The sequence below is a fragment of the Geotrypetes seraphini genome, chromosome 3, assembly GCF_902459505.1.
Source record: "Geotrypetes seraphini chromosome 3, aGeoSer1.1, whole genome shotgun sequence".
In the NCBI taxonomy this organism is placed as follows: Eukaryota; Metazoa; Chordata; class Amphibia; order Gymnophiona; family Dermophiidae; genus Geotrypetes; species Geotrypetes seraphini.
This window is the reverse complement of record NC_047086.1, coordinates 177,776,445-177,798,277: the sequence shown is the minus strand read 5'-3', so window position 1 is coordinate 177,798,277 and position 21,833 is coordinate 177,776,445. Positions and strand designations below refer to the sequence as shown.

Sequence of the window (21,833 nt, the reverse complement as noted above, 5' to 3'; positions counted from 1 at the left end):
AAGCCCTGAATCTAATTGGCTAACCAATCCCTGTTCTATTCCAAGTGACTTTGTGTTCAGTCTGTAAAGTACTCTAATGCCCAAAACAGATGAAACCTGCTAAGCAAATAGAATTCTTTGTAAAATAATATCCATAATAGGAAAACATATCCAACAAAGCAATCCCTTTTTCAGTTTTAGTTTACTGTATTTCAGTCTTATGCCTAAAAAGGGTTACAGCACATTATTTTTGCATTTTCCTAGCTCCATTATTTTGTTGTATGCTTGTGCCTCTCTGTCTGGATGCACTTATGTATAGCTTGAAGAACGAGAACAAAACTTTCAGTTTGGATCTTTGCTATTATTCAACTAATAACTAGAAAAGTTCTTTACTTTGTTTATCTAAGTAACTATATTTAGAACCACCACCCTAGCATTGTGATTTATGTCTATTTGGATATAATTTTCAGTTCTATTGAGCAGTCTTATCAAGAAATAATGAGAATACTAAGAAAACATTTCTGTCATGATAAAAATAGATGTTTAGGAAAAAGAACTTTCTTGTTATAAATAACACACTTTACAAGGATAGGAAAAATGGCATGTTCTTACCCCCTACTTACTTAAATATGATTAGATTATGTGAGTTTAAAAAAATGGGATTTTTTCCATCTTTATTTAGTCAAAACATTGCTAAAATTGACATTTTACCTTTTTTTTGCCCACAGATATAGTTAACATCCCAGCTTCTAACTGCAAGCTGAACTAGTATTTTTGACCAGTCAACTAATAGAAGCATTTTCTTGTGTGAAATACTTTTAGATGTTCATATGGTTTTGTGACATTTTGTCACCCGATAGTTCATCAGCAAGACAGCATCTCCTGACACTGCATCACCAAACCAGATCATCATGTGACACTTCATCACCAAGGATTTTCATCACACAACACATCATCGGGTATTCAGGCTAAATGTATTCAAATATGTGTGGAAAACTTGCAGCATATGGGGGTGGGGAGGCATGCCAGCACACAAACAAGCCTGCTTGTTTGCGCCTAAAAATGAGCCTTGCTAAAACTTCTTACACATAAAATTTCCATGAGGCTCATATCTAGGCACAGAAGAGCAATGCTTTCATCACACAAAGCTAAATGTACTCAAATTATATGCATGGAAAACTCGGGCAACAAATTGAGCAAATATATTTACATTTAAGCTAGCACATATCATATAATGCATAATGAATGTGTGCAAAATCTGTGCACAAAGGTGGTGAAATGTCAAAAACCCATGACAGTTCATCACCAGCATGCAATTGCATAGCATCATGTATCAAAGCCAGGTTAGGGAGGATGGGAACAAGGTGAGGGGTGTTATGAAATATCCACGGTGATGCAGTAGCAACAACACAAAGCAGATCAAATGTAGAAAATATGTGGTTTATTGGTTACCAGCACCTGTGGCCATGTTTCACCCTAAGGCTGTCGGAAGTTGAAGCTAAAAGGGGAATATAACACACCTTCCCCTTTAAATAAACAATCCTTTCCAAACACACACACAAATGTTGCACAACTTGGCAGCATCTGTCCTCCCCAAACAGTGTAGAACTGGCTCAGTAATGAAATGTCTCAGTGATAAAATATTTGTATACTGTTTAAATATAAATGAACTACGAGGGGTGTTCAATAATTTATCTAACTGAGTATGAAAGAAAGTAGCAAGTGTGTTGAAACAAGTCTGAGCATGTTGTGACATGTCTCAAGGTTACTCTTGCAGTTACAGCTCAGTACGAGTTTAAAATTCCAAGAGACGGGATGTCAGGAGAGTCCTCATGTGAATCGAGTAAGAAACTTCTAGATTTGGAGTACCGTCCAGTGATAACATTTCTCACAAAAAGGAAAAAGCCAAAGGAGATCCATGAACACAAAACTGCAGTTTATGGTGAGTCTGCCCCATCATTCTACTACTACTATTTATTATTTCTATAGCGCTGAAAGGCGTACGCAGCACTGTACATTTTAATATACAATAGACAATCCCTGCTCAGAAGAGCTTACAATCTTGGAGCAAGCAGTTTAAGTGGGATAGAGAATCCATTGAAGATGACCCTCACACTGGATGACCTGTGGAAGCAACTTCCACAGAAGTGTGCAAGAAATTTGAGGATTTAATTTTGACAAACGAATTAAGGTTTCTCGAATAACTGAAGAAATGGGAATCTCAGCAGGTGCAGTTTGGAAAACAACTCATGAAATGTTAGGCATATCCAAGGTTAGTGCAAGATGGTTTCCAAGAATACAAATGCCATGTCAGGCCAAGAGGCTCCAGTGCTGTCAGGAGAACTTGGAGATGCTCTGTGAAGACCAAGTGAATTTTTTCATTTGGTGACTGGAGATGAGACTTGGGTCTATCACAGAGATACTGAGTCCAAATTGGAGTCAATGCAGTGGAAGCACAAGTTATACCCCACCCCAATAAAAGTCCAAGGGAGAAAAATCTGCAGGCAAAGTCTTCTGGGATGATGGACTTTTGCTTCTGGAGTTCATGCTGCACAAGACAACCATAACCAAAGAGAATTATGCCAACACAATGATTGAAAAGATGAGGAAAACTCACAGCAGGTGTGCTGCTTCTTCACAAGGCGCCGGTGCACGTCACGACAATCACAGGCTGCCATCTGAGAAAGTGGGTTTCAGCAATTGAACCATCAACCCTACAGTCCTGACCTGGCTCGCTCGGATTATTTCCTATTACAAGTTTTGAAGAAATCTCTCCATGGAAAGCGGTTTTCAAGTGATGAAGATGTCAAGGAAGACGTGACATCTTGGTCAGAAGAATTATTTTTAAAGGTGTTAGTCATTGCAGGAGAAGTGGATGAAGTATATAGAGCTATCAGGGGACTATACTGAAAAATAATTCAAAATTTTTTTTTATAACTCTTATTGCCTACTGTGGAAGATAAATTATTGAATAACCCTTGTAGTTCAAGGAAAAGATCATATTGAACTGGTCAGGGAGGATCATCTTTGCAGCAGAGTAGCTAACCCCTTCACCTCCCTTATACACACCGAGTTTGGCATCAGAGGGAAGGCTTGTGGGTCAGCCACATGCGTGTGAACCGCTGCCTGTGCATCCCTGCAACAACTGCCGCTGAAGGAGCAGCCCAGCTAGACAACCCTGAAGGAAGTGAGTGTGGCTTGAGCAAGGGAGAGGGGACATGATCTGGGACAAAAGGGGGGGGGGAGGAGCGCTTTGGGCCATGGGAGAGGCATGAGTCTGAGACAAAGGCAGGGAGGGGGTCATGAACTTAGGACACAGAATGGGGCACTAACTTGGGACATAGGAGGTATGGAGGAAATAGAAAGGAAGGATTGTTGGGCATGAGTGTGTGAGAGGGAAAGAGATGGTGCACATGGGGAAAGAAAGAGAAAAATTGGGCATAGACAGAGAAAGGAGTGAGGTAGAATAGAAGGATGAGAGGGAAAATGTTGGATATGGTGGAGGGACAGATTAAAGGGGATGCAAGGGGGAGAAATATTGGACATAGTGATGGAGGAAAAGATGTGGCAATGCGCTGCAGAGGGGTATTAGAAGAAATGGGCATGAGGCTGGTGGGCAGTGGTAAAAAAATGCTGCACATGATCTGGGTGATGAGGGAGAAATGTTGGCTGTGACAGTAAAAGGAGTGGGAGAGATGCACCCTGGATCTCTCTCTCCTCACTCCCTTTGCAGCAAGGGAAAAAATGAGAGGGAGACGTTGCCAGTGGGGGTGGAGAGAGGAAGAAAAGTTGGACTCAAGGAGGGACAGAGAGATGTTGGTTGGGTGAAGGGAATGAGGTCTGGAGAGGAATAGTGCAGAAGGCAGAAAGAAAGAAATATTGGATGCAGTCAGAAGGAAGTGCAACCAGAGACTCATGAAATCACCAGACAGCAAAGGTAGGAAAAATGATTTTATTTTCAATTTAGTGATCGAAATGTGTCAGTTTTGAGAATTTATATCTGCTATGTTTTGCACTATATTTGTCTATTTTTCTAGTTATTACTGAGGTGTTGCATATTTTAGTCATCTGCCTTGAACTCTATAAAAAATGAATATAAATGATAATTAACATTTTCTACATACATTGTGCTGTGTTTTTTTAAATTGTGGTTACCACTATGTATTAATAAGATTATATTGTGTGTATATGAAAAATGGATGGAAGAAATTGCATTACAATTACTAGTAGTACTATTATTATGGGGGTGGAGCTTGGGCAGGGGTACTTGGCTTGAAGAAGTTGAGAAACATCACTATGAAACTTTCAGTCTTATAAGCCCAACCCCCCCCCCCCATAAGCTTGCCTATTCCAGCAATGTTTTAATTCTTATCATTTCTCGATTCTGTGCTTTGTATGTAGGTTGCATTATGATATTATTCTGGTTATCACTATTTTCATTTGTAAACCGTTTTAGCACTAGGTATATAAAAAAAATAAATCCATTCCCATAAACAAGGAGGGTAATTTATTAGGAGAATGGGCTATTTGAATATTGCTCACCCTTCCTGCAGATGGTTCTTTGAATTTGTGTGGCTATCAAACTTGGAACTCATTTCCATATGTAAGAGACAACCTAGACACATTTAAAGGAAAACTCAAATATTTTCTTTTCAAGGACACATTCAATGTATAAGCTACCAGACCATTAAATTTTAGATACGACCTAGTGTTATTTCCATTTGTCTCTTTTCCTAACTTATTGTGTAGTTCTTCCCACTACCCTAATGTTTCATCTCATAATCCGTTTTTCTATTAAATCTTTAGTCCACCAGTACAGATTGTTTTGATTTATATTATTTATTTTTAATTTTGTACATCACTTTGAATTTTTTTGATAATGCGATAAGATCAAACTTAACTATTACTAAGCTGCCAAACCACCGATTCCAGGAAGGAGACCTTTTGGCTGTTGCTGGATTTCTACCAACCTCGCTCTGGTGCATTATGGGACCTGCACCACTGATTAAACAGGTAGAATCATGGACTTTAAATCCTATACTGCTTTGGGACATACGTTTAAAATCAGGATTGGCCAAAGAGTCTCCCTGCTGGAATGGATGGATACCTCGGCAGTTCTGCTATTGTTTAGATATGACAATAGTTGCTCATGCTCGTTGCTGTTTCCCAGAAGCTACCTGCCTAGGCGATGGACTTTTCCTGGCAGCTAGGCCGGCTCTGGCTGAAACGAATTCTTGTTCCTACAAGGAGACAATAAGCAAACACACAGAAACGCGTATGTGCAGCTGTACCGGTCCTAGCTCAAAAGGGCAGGGCTCGCAATTTACCAATCACCTCTTCAACAAATTCCCACAAAACATGTTGACTTAAACGCTACCTTTCTGTACAGTACTCAAAAGGCTTTTAGCAACAACGGACAAATACGTCTCGCTGCTTTTACCACCTGCAGATTCAAGGGCAAGGACCTACACGTCAGCCCCGCTCACCGACGAACTTGAGAATCCCCCCTACAACGATACAAGCGCGAAGGAAAACTACCGTTACTGACGTCACCGCAAGGACGTTGACGCAAGGGGCCTGGCGCACGGGCAGTTTGAAGCTGGGGCGGGAGCGAAGAAGCGAGCCCCCGCTACAAGTACGCAAGCGCGCAGGAAGACTACCGTTACTGGCGTCACCGCAAGGACGACGTATAACACGTCGGCGTCTATAGCGTGTTGACGTAAAAGGTCTGGCGCGCGGGTAGTTTGAAGCTTGGGGGTAGGGCCGTCGTCGTCCGGGAGCGATGAAGCGAACAGTTCCGCGCAATAAGCTGCGCTCGCTGATCAAGAAGGACAAGCCGCAGCTGCGCTTGGCCGCCAACGTCGACCTGCTGGTTGGTTTTTCTCCTGCTTGGGTGGTAGCTAACGTAGTGTGGAGATGGCTGTGCGACCCTGAACGAGAAGAGAATTGACGTGGGGTGCCTGGGGCGCTCCCCTTCTTTCCCCTCTCGCTGAAGAACGACAGCAGGCTCCGGGAAAAGGAGGACGAGCTGAGACATCCGGGTTGTACTTTCAATGGAAATATAACCCTGATGTCTCAAAGTGTTCGCCTTTTTCCGGAGCCCTATGGGCCATCTTTATAATACAGTATCTCAAAAAGGAGGCTTTAGAATCGTGCCCACCTGCCTTCCCCAAGGTTCTGTGGCCCTGAGAAGGATCAACAACTTTTCCTAGGCTGCTGGAGAGAGCTGGAATGGCTCCTCCTGTCTAAGCTTTTATTTTGTTAAATTGGTTGGCAGGGTGGAGGGTATTTTCCTTGACTGAGTCTTATTATAATAATAATAATTATTATTTTATTTCTTGTATACCGCCATGTCATTGGTTCTAGGCAGGGCTATATACATTTTTAAGAGCACTGAGGAGCAGATTCTCTAACACTCATGGTAAAATCCGATGGGCTGCTTTTGCGGCCATAAATGTAATGATTTGAAAAAAGACAAGTCATTCTCTAAAAACTGTGTATGCAAATGAGGTTCACGTTGAGTTGTGGAGGGTCACTAAATTTGCATTGGATGAGTCGCTGGTGATATCACTTGGCACAGGTGCAGAATACACTTGCAAATTAAAAAAAAAAGGAGAGACCTCAAATTGAAGAACGGCAGGAGGGATGCCCACTCCCTCCAACTTCCGCTGTTGCACAATCCCCCGACACCGCGAGGGATGCATCTAATCTAATCTAATCTAATCCTTAGGTTTGTATACCGCATCATCTCCACGTTCGTAGAGCTCGACGCGGTTTACAGTAGGAGAAATAGGAAGGAACTACAACAGAGGGTTAGAGGTAGAAGTGTGAAGAAAATTTAAAGGACTTGGGATGCCAAGATATAAGAGTTTCCTTGATTCCTAAGTCAAATTTTCAGTAAATATGCAGAAATTTTCTCATATATCCTATAAGATACAAAACTCACAATTGGAGCAAAACATAACTGTTGTACAGCAAATATTTAACAAGAACTTATAAACTGAACGCTGAGGACTTAAGAGATCAGATGCCACAAGTGACCCTTGAGGGGAGGAATGCTGGCCTAGTGCCTAACTCTCAGTAAACCTGTTTCTAGGAGGGAAGTTGTAGAGGATCTGCATTAAAGATAGTTTTTACAGCAACCTGTGAGCTACTATCTGCCCGCCCACCCTTAGGCTCAAATTACTCTTATACTACTTCTAAATTACCCTTCACATTTCTCCAGCTGGTCTTAACAAGGACAATCTGCACAACCTGAAACACCTAACCCCCAAGCCCTCTCACCAGATCTGGGAACTCACCCTTTTCCCCACACCTGAAGCGGTACCGAGTAGTTCCCTTTTTAGCTCAGCAAAATCAGTCAGGCAGTAGTGTAGCCTTTAGAGTCTGTTAGAGAAGGAGGGAAGAGGACATTTTCCTGAGAGGAGAAAAGTAGAAGACATATCTTTGGGTTAAGTACATATTATTTTGCTCTGAGCTTTGATAGGTTTGGGAAGAAAAGCTCAATTGTAGGTTCCCTTCTAAAGAGCTTTGGGGAGAAAAGCTCAGTTGTAGGTTCCCTTCTAAAGACAGTTTAGATAAAAGAACAAACTTTTAATAAAAATCCTAACGCTCTCTATACTAATCTAATATATTCCTAGTAGCTTAAAAAGGTTAATTAGCTCAATAACAAGGTGCAGACAGTAGTCCAGCAGCAAGAGGGTTGCTATCCAGTCTTTTGCATTGAGTGTCACTTGTATAACTTTCTCCCGGTTGGCGAGAAGTTATGTGTGTGTACGTTCCCTTGAGGCTAGAGTAGCAGACTTGGAGGAGCTGAGGGAGACAGAGAAGTACATAGGAGATCTACAGGGATGTTGTAGAGAAGTCTCACCTTCAGTCTGGTAGCCCCTGTGCTGCCTTGGAGGAGAGAGGTCTCCTAGAAGGAGAGCATCACCCTGGGTGAAGAAGGAAATAATCCTGTAGCTAGGACCCGCCCACCAGGGATGCAATATCCTCTCGCACCGAGGATGTCTCTCCAGGGGCTTCTGCCCAGGAGGGAAAAGTTAGGACAATGGTTGTAGTTGGTGATTCGATTATTAGACATGTAGATGGCTGGTGGGCGTCGGGATCGTCTGGTCACTTGACTGCCTGATGCAAAGGTGGTGGACCTCATGCATCGCATAGATAGGATTTTAGATAGTGCTGGGGAGGAGACAGCTGTCCTGGTACATGTAGGTACCAATGACAGAAAAATGTGGGAGGGAGGTTCTGAAAACCAAATTTAGGCTCTTAGGTAGAAAGCTGAAATCCAGTTCTTCCAGGGTTAAATTTTCAGAAATGCTCCCAGTTCCACGCGCAGGACCCAAGAGGCAGGTAGAGTTCCAAAGTCTCAAGGCATGGTTGAGACGATGGTGCAGGGATGAGGGTTTTAGACTTGTTAGGAACTGGGCAACCTTTTGGGAAAGGGGGAGCTTGTTCCAAAAGGATTGACTCCACCTTAACAGGGATGGAACCAGGTTGCTGGTGCTAACTTTTAAAAAGGAGATAGAGCAGCTTTTAAACTGAGATGTGGGGGAAAGCTGACAGTTGTTCGGGAGCGGATGGTTCGGTGTGAGGTATCCTTGGAGGATACTATTGAAACAGGATATTTAGGGAGTTCCAGTAGAGAGGTTCCGATAATGGTGAAAGAAAACCAGGAGGGTTTAAGAGAAAGGTTCAAATCTTCCCTGTCTTCTCAGCAGCCTGTAGTTGCAAGCAAAAACCACAATTTGAAGTGCCTGTATGCAAATGCTAGAAGCCTAAAAATTAAAATAGGAGAGTTAGAGTATATAGCACTGAATGATGAGATAGATATAATAGGTGTCTTGCAGACCTGATGGTAGGAGGACAATCAATGGGACACTTATCTGGGTAGAAATTATATTGCAAGGATAGAGTAGATCAAATTGGAGGGGGGGGGGTGCGCTATATGTTCAAGAGAATTGAATCAAATAAAATAAACATTCTGCATGACATAGATAGCTGTGTGGAATCCTTATGGATAGAAATTCCATGTGCGAAGGGAGGGAATATAAAGGTTGGGTTATACTACCGTCTCCCAGAACAAAATGAGCAGATAGATGAAGAAATATTTTGGAGATTAGGAAAGCTGTAATTAAAAACAATACAACAAATTTTCACAAATCACTTGTAATTACAAACATATGTTCTTATAAATATAATAAATAAGTATCCCCCCATATTATCAATATTTCCATGACCGTATTATAATAGGTGATTTCAATTACCCCACCATTGACAGGTTAAATGTTACATCGGGGAGTGCTAGAGAGGTAAAATTCCTAGATGTCATAAATGACTGCTTCTTGGAGCAACTGGTCCGTAAAATATCCTTTAAAGAATGGAAAAACGATCCAAATGAAGAAAATGGAAACACAAGCACTGGCAAGTTAGATGCAAAGCATTGATAAAGACAGCTATGAAAGAATATGAAGAGAAAAAAGGCAAAAACTCATAGCAATTTTTTAGGTACATCAGAAGCAGAAAACCTGTGAGGGAATCTGTGGGACCACTGGATGATCGAGGAGCGAAAGGAGTGCTCGGGGAGGATAAGGCCATAACGGAAAGACTGAATGAATTATTTGCTTCAGTCTTTACGGAAGAAGATGTAAGAGATCTATCTGAACAGGAAATGGTTTTCAAGGGTGATTATGAGGAGGAACTGAAAGAAATCTCGGTGAATCTGGAAGATGTACTGAGCCAAATCGACAAGTTAAAAAGTGATAAATCGCCAGGACTGGATGGTATATATTCCAGGGTACTAAAAAAACTCAAACATGAAATTGCTGACCTGCTGTTAGTGATCTGTAACCTGTCGCTAAAATCATCTGCAGTACCTGAAGATTGGAGGGTGGCCAATGTTACGACGATTTTTAAAAAGGGCTCCAGGGGAGATCCGGGAAATTACAGACTGGTAAGCCTCACTTTAGGGCCGGGCAAAATGGTAGAAATGATTCTAAAAAATAAAACTGTGGAACACGTCGACAAATATGATTTAATGAGATGAAGTCAGTATGGGTTCAGCCGAGGGAGATCTTGCCTCACAAATTTGCTTGACTTCTTTGAAGGTGTGAATAAACATGTGGATAAAGGTGAGCCGGTTGATATAGTTTATCTAGATTGTCAGAAAGCTTTTGATAAAGTTCCTCACAAGAGATTCCTGAGAAAATTAAAAAGTCATGGGATAGGTGGCAAAGTTCAGTTGTGGATTAGGAATTGGTTAGCGGATAGAAAACGGAGGGTAGAGTTAAAAGGTCATTTTTCTCAATGGAAGAGAGTAAACAGTGGAGTGCCACAGGGGTCTGTACTGGGACCGGTGCTATTTAACTTATTTATAAATGAACTGGAAATTGGAATGACGAGTGAGGTGATTAAAATTGCAGATGACACTAAACTGTTCAAAGTTGTTAAAACGCATGTGGATTGTGAAAAATTGCAGCGGACCTTAGGAGATTGGCAGACTGGGCGTCCAAGTGGCAGATGAAATTTAATGTGGACAAATGCAAGGTGATGCACTTTGGAAAGAATAACCTGAATCACAGTTGCTGGATGCTAGGGTCCACCTTGAGGGTTAGTACCCAAGAAAAGGATCTGGGTATCATTGTAGACAATATGATGAAACTTTTTGCCCAATGTGCAGTGGCGGCTAAAACAGCAAACAGGATGCAGGGAATTATTAAAAAAGGGATGGTTAACAAGATTAAGAATGTCATAATGCTCCTGTATCGCTCCATGGTGCGACCTCATTTGGAGTATTGCATATAATTCTGGTCTCCTTATCTCAAGAAAAGGTTCAAAGAAGAGTGACCAAGATGGTAAAGGGGATAAACTCCTCTCGTATGAAGAAAGACTAAAATGGTTGGGGCTCTTCAGCTTGGAAAAGAGACGGCTGAGGGGAGATATGATTGAAGTCTACAAAATCCTGAGTGGAGTAAAACAGGTGGATCGATTTTTCACTCTGTTAAAAATTACAAAGACTAGGGGACACTCAATGAAGTTACAGGGAAATACTCTTAAAATCAATAGGAATAATTTTTTTTTCACTCTGAGAATAGTTAAGCTCTGTAATGCATTGCCAGAGGATGTGATAAAGAGCGGATAGCGTAGCTGGTTTTAAGAAAGGTTTGGACAAGTTCCTGGAGGAAAAGTCCATAGTCTGTTATTAAGAGACATGGGGGAAGTCATTGCTTGCTCTGTATTGGTAGCATGGAATATTGCTACACCTTGGGTTTTGGCCAGGTACTAGTGACCTGGATTGGCTACCGTGAGAACGGGCTACTGGGCTTGATGGACCATTGTTCTGACTCAGTAAGGCTATTGTTATGTTCTTATGACATTTTTAGATCAGTAGCAAACAGCGCTACTCCTGCAAAGTAAATAATAAGATCCAGTTCAAACTGTTCACCATCAGTATGAAGATACATATACCAGTCAGATTGTAGAGTCAATCATTCTTCCCATGAAGTCACTACTCTTCTAACTTTCAGTTGTACCAGTTTTATCAGTCTTTTTCAGAAGCTTATTTAACCCCTCCCCCATGTCCAGTTCTTTGTGAAGCATTTACCAAAAAGCTGTTTCCCACTGTAATATTTAGTACAAAAACTTGATAACTGTTTTTTCCAATAAACACCATTTTCACAGTACAAACATCATCACACTGATCTCACTTTTTGCAGATGGAAGTGAGTAAGCAGCGAGTTCTTGCGATCAGTTATGCAAACTTATTTGATGTTTTGGTACAAATTTTCCAAATTTGCTTAAATTTATGATGTTTAACAATAAAGTTAGATGACAAAATATAGGGTGAAGTTAAAATTTGTAGCTTTAGTTATATGCCATTTTTAACAGAGAATTGTGATGGCTCTGATAGTCCACTTATTGACTATTTCTACATATTCAGCTCTGCTTCGTGTCTGTGCCATCAAGGAAGTTCCTCTGGAACAGCAGAGCACGGGGTTTTACTCCCGTTACTTCCTTGTCCCGAAGAAGACGGGAGATCTATGACGTATATTGGACCTCAGAGCTTTCAACAAGTTTCTTGTCAAAGAAAGATTTTGGATGTTGTTTCTAGCATCCTTGTATCCCTTTCTGGATCACAGCAATTGGTTATGCTCTTTGGATCTCAAAGAGGCTTATACTCGCATTCCATTCATCCAGACTTCCGCAAGTTTCTCAGATTTCAGGTGGGAAATTATTTTCAATACAGAGTGCTACCTTTCGGCCTGGCATCGTCTCCCAGAGTTTTCACCAGGTGCCTTGTTGTGGTAGTAGCGGCTCTGCACAGCCATGGTCTTCGGGTTTTCCCGTACCTGGACGACTGGCTCATCAAAGAGTCAACATCTCAGTGGGTTATTGTAGCGACCCAACGGACTTTTTGGTTCATCCAGAGTTTGGGGTTTGAAATAAATTTTCCAAAATCCCAGTTACAGTCCTCTCGAACTACAGTTCATTGGAGCTGTACTGGACACTGTACAACTCGGAGCATTCCTTCCTCAACAACGTCAGGATACTCTCATACAACTTTGTCACAAAGTGTTGCCCCTCACTTCACTCTCAGCGAGACACATGATGGTTCTTCTAGGTCACATGGCCTCTACAGTTCACGTGACTCCTTTTGCCAGACTTCACCTCAGAATTCCTCAGTGGACCCTGGATTCTTAATGGGCGCAGGCTTCTGATCCTCTCTCTCAGCACATTGCACTTACTCCTTCGTTAAAACAGTCTTTCCACTGGTGGATGCTTTCTTCCAATCTCTTTCCAATCTATTTCAAACGCCCCCTCATCAGAAGGTCCTCGGCACAAATTCCTCGACCTACGGCTTCAGCAAAGGAAGATCTTGCTTGACGAACTTGCTGCACTTCTTCGAGGGAGTAAACGGGCAGATTGACAAGGGTGACCCGTTTGACATTGTATATCTGGATTTTCAGAAGGTGTTCGACAAGGTTCCACATGAATGACTATTTTGAAAAATTGCAAGCCATGGAATTGAAGGTGAAATACTCACGTGTATTAGAAACTGGCTGGCGGATAGAAAACGGAGTGGGGATAAATGGACAATACTCGGACTGGAAAAGTGTCATGAGTGGAGTGCCGCAGGGTTCGGTGCTTGGCCCGTGCTATTCAACATATTTATAAACGACCTGGAAATTGGTATGACGAGTGAGGTGATTAAATTTGCAGACGATAACGAAGTTATTCAGAGTAGTGAAGATGCAGGAGGATTGCGAAGACTTGCAATGTGATATAAACATGCTCGAGAAATGGGCTGCGACATGGCAAATGTGGTTTAACGTGGATAAGTGTAAGGTGATGCATGTCGATAACAAAAATCTTATACACGAATACAGGATGTCCGTTGTAGTACTTGGAGAGACCCCCCAGGAAAGAGACTTGGGAGTACTGGTTGACAAGTCAATGAAGCCATCTGAGCAATGTGTGGCGGCGAAAAGGGCAAACAGAATGCTGGGAATGATTAAGAAGATGATCACGAATAGATCGAAGAAGGTTATCATGCCACTGTACCGGGCCATGGTACGCCCTCACCTGGAATACTGTGTACAGCACTGGTTGCCGTACATGAAGAAGGACACGGTACTACTCGAAAGGGTCCAGAGAAGAGCGACTAAAATGGTTAAGGGGCTGGAGGAGTTGCCGTACAGTGAGAGATTAGAGAAACTGGGCCTCTTCTCCCTTGAAAAGAGGAGACTGAGAGGGGACATGATCGAAACATTCAAGATAATGAAGGGAATAGACTTAGTAGATAAGGACAGGTTGTTCACCCTCTCCAAGGTAGAGAGAACGAGAGAGCACTCTAAAGTTGAAAGGGGCACTCTAAAGTTGAAACGTAAGGAAGTTCTTCTTCACCCAGAGAGTGGTAAAAAACTGGAATGCTCTTCCGGAGGCTGTTATAGGGGAAGGCACCCTTCAGAGATTCAAGACAAAGTTAGACAAGTTATGCTGAACCAGAACGTACACAGGTAAGTCTAGTCTCAGGGCACTGGTCTTTGACCTAAGGGCTGCCGCGTGAGTGGACTATTGGTCTGACCCAGCAGCAGCAATTCTTATGTTCTTAATTTATTAGATTATTTTAACATATCTTTACAAACTTTTAAGAATTACCCTCTCTTCAATTCAATGTCTTGATGAAGAGACTAGGGTAACTTGGTGGTTAATTTTTATTTCTGCAGGTAACGGGTTAAATGGGCTTGACCATTCACCATCTAACAGCAACTTATAACTCAAATATTTTCAGCAGTTTGTGGATTGCAAAGTAGATATAAACAGGAAACGGAGGACTAAATGTTCAGTTATTCACATGGAACAGGATCAGAAGTGTTCCAAGGTTCAATTCTGACGCAGAGAAAGTTGTTAGGTGCCATCACCTTGTGTTAGTCCTAGCGACTTCATCATTGAGTTTTCGTGGCAGAATACAGAACTAGATTGCCAGGCCTGCGTAGTATATAAATTTGATGATCTTGCTGTTGTTGCATCAGATGCGATCCTCTGCCTCCAACATTGCCCATCTGAAACCTGTTTGCCTTGGGAGGCTCTGTTGGTAGTAAAGTACCGACAGCATAGTTTTCTGCTTCTAAGATGTACACAAGCCCAGTGGCATGACAAGCCCATGTACCATAACACAGAGAAAGTACCTGAATAATATGTAAACTGCTTTGGTTGTACCACAGACAGGGGTATATTAAATGCTTTTCCCTTACTTTTACTTGTCATCCTGCTTGACTAATCCAGACCAATAAGTTGTATATCCCTACCAGCAGATGGAAGCAAAGAAACCAAGCTCTTCAGTGACATTGCTGCTATAAGGAATGGTGCAGCCTGGAACTTCTCAGTACTTCTTTGCATTAGCAGATGGTGCAGGTTGGACTGGTATAACAGGTTTTCTGCATATCTGAATCCATGGGGGCACGATCAACAGCCTGAGTTGAGAGGTTGAGTCCTTTAGCTGGCAATGACTCCCTGAGTCAGACAACAGCTTTCCTCTGCAGTTAGGAGATGGTTTTGTACCCCCCCTTGCCTCTGTTGGCTGAGAATGAGAAGGGACCTGAGCAAATGTACCCAAAGGACCTCTGCCTTGGGGTGGTATGTTTCTTACTGCCTTATCCCCCTCCCCTTCCACACTAATAGGAGCCCTCTGGATGAAGCATACATGTATATATATTTTTAAAAGCTCAGTAAACTGGTGCTCCAGATTGTGTGTGATTTATTTATTTATTTTTTTAAAGTAACTTCAAGTAGCAGGGATTTTGCAGGGCTGGGATCCCAGCAGAGAGGCTTGATAGAAGGGAGAACTAATTTTCAGACCTCTTCTGTCCCTGCTATGACAAGGGACTGTTGATTTCAGCTATTTCAGGTACTGAGGACTTTGGGAGCTCTCTGGAGCTGTGTTTCCTTAGCTTACCTCCAGTATGGTCTTCCCAAAGTACCTTTGGCTTGGAATGGTTAACATTTTGCCCATATACTGCTTGGTTTTCAAGGAGATTAAGCTCATGAGAATTATGGTCAAAATGACTTGAAACAAATCATCTGCTAAAGAAAATACAGCACCATTTACTCATGAGGAAGGCATTTGTCTAGTAGCAAAATTTTGATCACACTTTTGAAAAATTGTTTTAATCTGTTTATGCGACCAGCATAGAAACCAATACAAAAGAAAGCAGAAAAATATTGTAATAACTAAACACATTTCTACTTGTCATCAGAAACAAAACGGGTACATACGTGTATCACAAGCACTAATACAGGGGCACTATAATAAGAGCCCAGAGAAGCAGAGCAACCGATAAAATGAAAAATGAGGAGGAAAAAGCCTCAGATCCCAACCTCCACTCTACAGTCAGGCGACAAGTATAACAGGGTAAAAAAAAAAACCTCTTATACAAATTAAATTGTTGCTCTCTGCAATGCATGTAAATCCACTGCAATTTAAAAAAATAACAAAAGGCTTATCTGTTAGAAAAGGTCTGTCATATCGACGATGGCCTGCATTTCATTTTATTGGTGGTTCTACTTCTCTGGGCAATTGTTGTACTGCCCCTGTATTAGTGTTTGTGATAACACATATGACTTGACCTGTATCTGTTTATGATGCCAAGTAGGAAGTGTGTTTAGTTATGCTACCAATAATATTAAGAGAGTAGTGATGTTGAAATATCCCACAGAACTATCTTCAATCAATAGTATAAATGCTCTAAAGAACACACAATATCTTCACCACACCAATACTCAAATCATCAACTAGGTGTTGGACAGAAAATATTTTTATGTGAAAAGAGAGTCCTCAGTTCTCACAACTCATAAGCAGAGACGAGACCCGTAAACCAGAGTTGCCACTGGATAAACCCATCCAGGTATTTACTTATGAAACATCCCAGGATCTCTCTTAATGTGAAAATCATGCTTAAACAAAAATGTGCTTCCTTCTGTTATGTCAACCAAAATTATAATCTTGAAAAGAATGCTTAATTCAGTCTTTCATTTTTTTCTGTCTAATACCTATTGATGATTGAATATTGGTGTGATGAAGATATTGTGTCTTCTTTAGAGCATTTATACTATTGATTGAAGATAGCTCTGTGGCATACAAGTCCCAATCCCATATTTCAACATTTCCACTGTCTTAATATTATTGAAAGAATCGTTTGGGTTATTACTTTGGACCTTCTTCCTTATTGGGTTCTATGGTATAATAGTTATGCTACCAGCATGTTCAGAATTTTTTTATTAGGTATTTATATACTGCCTATCGAGGTTATCTAAGTGGTTTATGAACAGGTACTCAAGCATTTTCCCTATCTGTCCTGGAGGGCTCACAATCTATCTTATGCACCTAGGGCAATGGAAGATTGAGTGATTTACCCAGGGTCAGAAGTAACAGCGTGAGGTGGTAGCTCTAACCACTAGGCCACTCCTTTCTTCAGATCTGCTAGAGATAGTGATTTGCCAATTTAAACTTTAGTACATTGTCTTCTGGATTTTGCAAGCTTTATTGCATTAGAAGAAGAAATGCTGCAAGGAAATAGCTCCAGATCCCTTTTGAATATATTGTCATTTTTCTAAAGGTCCATTTGAACTGCCTGCTGTTTCTCCAGAGGTTAGCACAGGAAGCCAGGACACATGCAATTGAGACGAAAAGTGCTGTAATTAAACCTGCTCACATCACTGCAGTAGCAAAAGTAAGAGATTCATCATGTTTTAATGGTTGCAACATAGATGTAGTACAGTTACAGGAGTGAATTTAACTGCAGATAAGGTTTCTAGGTTTGCGATTGCTGATTCAGTTTAATTCGGTTTATGAAATGAAATGCAGCAGGGTCAGTATGTATGTGTACTTTAAGTGTGGTTTTTGCACTTCTTTTTTTTTGTCTTTATTAAAGCTTAGAAATTTATATGGTATTATCTGACTATGGGAATGTCTTTCAGACAATGGATCAATAACTGATAAATATGTGGTCTCAGTGTATAATACACTTGTCATGATCTTCACAGCAGTGGGTATATGAAAATGCATGAATACAGGGAAGGGGATCATAAAACAGTAACAATCTGAACTGAACTGTGAAACTTCATGTACCTTGTTCATTTGCATACAACATGTGTTAAACATGCCTCTTTTCAATATTAACTGCCTCTCTTCAATCCCGTCCCAAGAATCCTCCTGTATACTGGTTAATCAATTTTCATTTCAGATATGGATAATGAATCCTAATGGACCTCAGAACCACCAACCTCCATCCGTTATAGCAAATTTTTAAACGGGGAATGTTGAGTGCATATATCCTCACCGATCCAGATTTTAATATCTTTTACAACTTCTCAATCTTTTAAATCTTTAGTTATTAAATATGTACTTATCTCTTATAAATGCAGCGGTAGGACCCGACATGTTTCGCTTCCGCTTTGTCAGGGATCCATGCCTAAGCCGCTTAATATCCACCCCGCTCTAAAGTTAATTTGCATCCCCAAGATTAAACAGTTAGCCTATCATCAGTCTTTTCAATATTAAACATATGCAACTAATGCTAATCTTTGAAGCTTTAATTCTCACCAAAGAAAGGTCGGGTCCAAGATGAAACAAGATAGCTTCTGTAGCAAAAAACATACTCTTTCAAATGATATAAAAAAACAACAAAAAAAACCTACACATTAGAGATATTTGAATCTGAAAAAGTGAAAATTTGCATAAATGCATAAAGCCATATTTTTTTGGATGGTCATATCTTCAGCTTCACTTGACTGTAAAAGCTCATATTGCAAATCTTGGAAGTACCTCATGGTACATGTCTTCTGGTAAAGTTGTACCCTCAGCTGACTTACCTACCAGCAGCAGTATGGAGCCAAACTTTGCAAAAAATTTTAGTTCGTGAACTCTTTTTGCCTACTTTGCTGACCTGTAGAAATAGAAGCATGTTCACAAAAGATTTCAAACTTGGCACAGAAACTTGCCCCAAAGTGTTGTACCAAATTGCAAAATTTCAGACTCCTAGGTCCTTCTGCCGCAGTGCTTAAGCAAAGTTGGTGTTTTAGGTCACACAGGCATGGGAATGGATCGATTGCTTTTGACAGTCACCCCTAGCTCCTGACCAAATTGAGATAGATCTAAAAATTTTTTGCAGAGTTTCATTTGAGACCCTAGACAACACCTCTGTAAAATTTGGTTGGATTTCAAGGGGGTCGAGGGTGGGCTCCTAGTCCACTTGACATGGAATGACCTACGGAAAACATTGTTGATAATGTTGAGATAATATAATTAATTTAAATTTAAAAATTACTTAGAATGCTTAAATGTCTGTCTAAGTCAGGGAGACATCTAAATCTCAAACTAAACAAGGAGAGAGGCATCAGAACTTTAAAGGACTAATAGATCACAGGGCCTCTTATAATGCACAGTTATTCCAGGTCCCGGTTAAAAAAGTCCCAGCCTTCAATCATCTGGCTCTCAACCTTCATTATCTGCATTAGTGTTAACTTTTAACTTTCAAAAAACCAAGTGGTTAAATCCCATTCTCCAAAAATAGAAAAACTTCAAAAATCACTGAGTAATTAAGCGACCACTTAGCAGCTCTAATTCCCGCTATATAGTGAATGAGCATTTCAGTACCTCAGACCTGCCTCAGGGGATTCATATCGCTAAAAATTCACAATAACTCAAGCTGCTCATGAACTGTCTGGGTCAGTATGTACCATTTGAACTGATGTGGTGTTTGAGTTCATGAGCAGCTTGAGCTATTGTGAATTTTTGGCAACATGAATTCCTCTGATGTGTTGGAAGGGACGTGTCAGAGGAAAGACCCTGCCAGGGCTGGCCACGAGCAGCCTGTTTTGAGGCTGCCTCCTGCTGGCTAGCTGCACTCGGATAAGAAAGGGAGAGAAGGAGGGAGGGGAGGGAGTTTGTGGCTCAGGACCACTGCCTGCTTCTGCCACTTCATGGCTTAAGGGAGGGAGAAGGGGTTTGTGGCTCAGGACCACTGCCATGCTGGTGCTTTGGGGTGGGAGGGAAGGAGATTTGTAGCTGCTTGGGGGCTTGAGGGAGGGAGGATTTGTGGCTCAGGACACTGCTGCTGGTGTTTCAGGGACATTTTTTTTTACACTGGGTTTTTTTGTTGTTGTTGTTGTTTCCGGTTAGTGTGTGAGCCCTCAACTACACCTGTTGTGTAGGCAGTAAGGGCTTGCAAACTTAACTACATGCTAATTGGCAATGTCCATATGCTAAACAATTAGCATAACTGCACCTATTCTCTGCACCAGCACAAAAACATACATTTTATTTATTAGCACATGGGTGGCATGCGTTCATTCAAAAACTACCATGGGTTACTTGAGAGTGCCCTGCAGTAGTGCATTTTTTTACATGTGTTAAGCACGTGTTAGTAAAAGGGCCCCAATGTGATTTGTTTTTGGAAAGCAGCAGTCTTTTCAGTCATGCCAAGTCTAATAATTTGTTTGAAGATGCTACTTTGAACTCTTAGACAAAGTTATACCAGCTGGGTCCTCTCTGAACTTAGAGCATATACCCAGCTGTTTAATTAAAGAAACTCCTGATCCCACAAATATCTGCTGGACAGTCTGTGACGGGAAGGGGTAAAACGCGGACTTTATGGACCTGACGGACATCGCGGATCTAAAACCGCACGTCCTTAAAAATCTGAGGTCCATGCAATGAAGTCGCTGATGGATCCTAATGCTTTTCTCTCCCTCCCAATCCATCATTGAAATGCAAGCAAGCTGGGTCGCGGGTTTTAAAACCTCCCTGTAATTTGCTAAAGGATTTTTTTTTTGTTCTTTTTTTATGGCCTCTCTCCCCATGTACATTTAATAGTGCTTCACACCTCAACTACCCATAGCTGTGCATGGCCCTCATCAGCTCATCGTATTAAACAAGGAAAACACGAAATTTCGTGCAAGTTTAATGGAGTAATTCCCCACCTTCAGTACGGTATCTTTCACTGGGAGTCTTTATGTAAGTGTTCAACGCTAGGGGAGAGTACCTCTATGACATTTTAGCTCTGATGAATCTTAATGCTTTTCCCTCCCTATGCTGAGACTAAAAGAGGCACAGACCTCAAGGCAAAAGTTTTGCCATTAGTCTCAGCATAGGGAGGGAAAAGCATTAGGATCTGTCGGAGCTAAATTGTCATCGAGGTCTGTCAGACTCAGATTTTTAAGGACGTACGGTTTTAGATCCGTGAGGTCCGCGTTTTACCCCTTCCCGTCTTGTGACATCTTTGCACATGATAGCTACTCAACACAAGGCTAAGCTCTGAGTAAGGATTAACTACATTAAAGTTAAGGGGGCAAGGTACTTTGGTTTGATATATACACTCTCTTTAAATGTATAAGTTGACTTTTTGACATGTATTGATCATTCTGGTAGACTTATGCTCATTGTTGTTCATCAACTGTCTATATTGAAAGCACCTTTTCCTTTTAAAGCCCCATCTATTACCATACCATCCTATACAGTGTCTTATATTCTGCAATTCTCTACAAGGAATCTGGTTTACAATAAGAATTGAATCTAGTTCTTCAAGTTACATTTTTAAGTCCGATCTTGTGGTTGTTAAAGGGAAGATGTGAAAGATAGGAGGTTGTCTATAGAGAGAAGCTATTCATAGCAGCCATGCACATTAGTGTTGACAACTGTAATTTATTGCTAATGGAAGTAATTGTTCCATAGAGGGCAACCTTATCTGTGTTGACATAAGGTAATGAGCTCTACAATATTGTTACTACTTAAGTAGTGTTACTCTGTATACATTGCATGGTTTACAGTCAAGAATAAAATAATTCCTTGTTTCATTTATTTCCACAGGCTGTTTTAAAGAAGAGCAGAGGCTAGAAATTTTGAAATTTAATTGGCTGGTGCAACTACTTGATCAATAATGTTCAAACTGCAAAGTCATTGGATTTATCATAGCATGTAGATCAAGAAAATGCTGTCTGAGTACTTCATACACAATCTTTAAAAACTTTTAATAAAAGCATAACTTTTCATGGTTGTCGCTCTGTTTGCTGTAATTTGTTGCAAAATCTTTTAAATTGGGTCAGTTTTCAAAATCAGTTTTGGTAAATTGGCTCTTGTAGAGTTTGTTAAATGGGTATGTTTTTTTTCCCCAAGTGCTTTAGAAGACATTACACTGTCAAGCTAAATACTGTACTGGTTTACACATCATATTTAAATGATCATTACTTTAAAAGGGTTCTTCATTGAGCAGGGATGAGACTTCATAAGGTGGTATGATATGCCTTGATATATTACCATTATGAGCTCAACTTTTTCCCTTTTTAAAACTATAGTACAA

The 21,833-nt window shown here is 40.9% G+C and overlaps 1 protein-coding gene across 1 annotated transcript; it reads left to right on the top strand.

The window, feature by feature from the left end:
• The first annotated feature begins 5,592 nt into the window (after positions 1-5,592).
• CENPW (centromere protein W) lies at positions 5,593-21,530 on the top strand. Its single transcript, XM_033937109.1, has 3 exons — positions 5,593-5,851; positions 17,094-17,207; positions 21,344-21,530. The coding sequence occupies exons 1-3, from the start codon at positions 5,762-5,764 to the stop codon at positions 21,368-21,370; spliced, it is 231 nt and encodes a 76-aa protein (XP_033793000.1). The 5' UTR covers positions 5,593-5,761; the 3' UTR covers positions 21,371-21,530.
• The last annotated feature ends 303 nt before the right edge of the window (positions 21,531-21,833 follow it).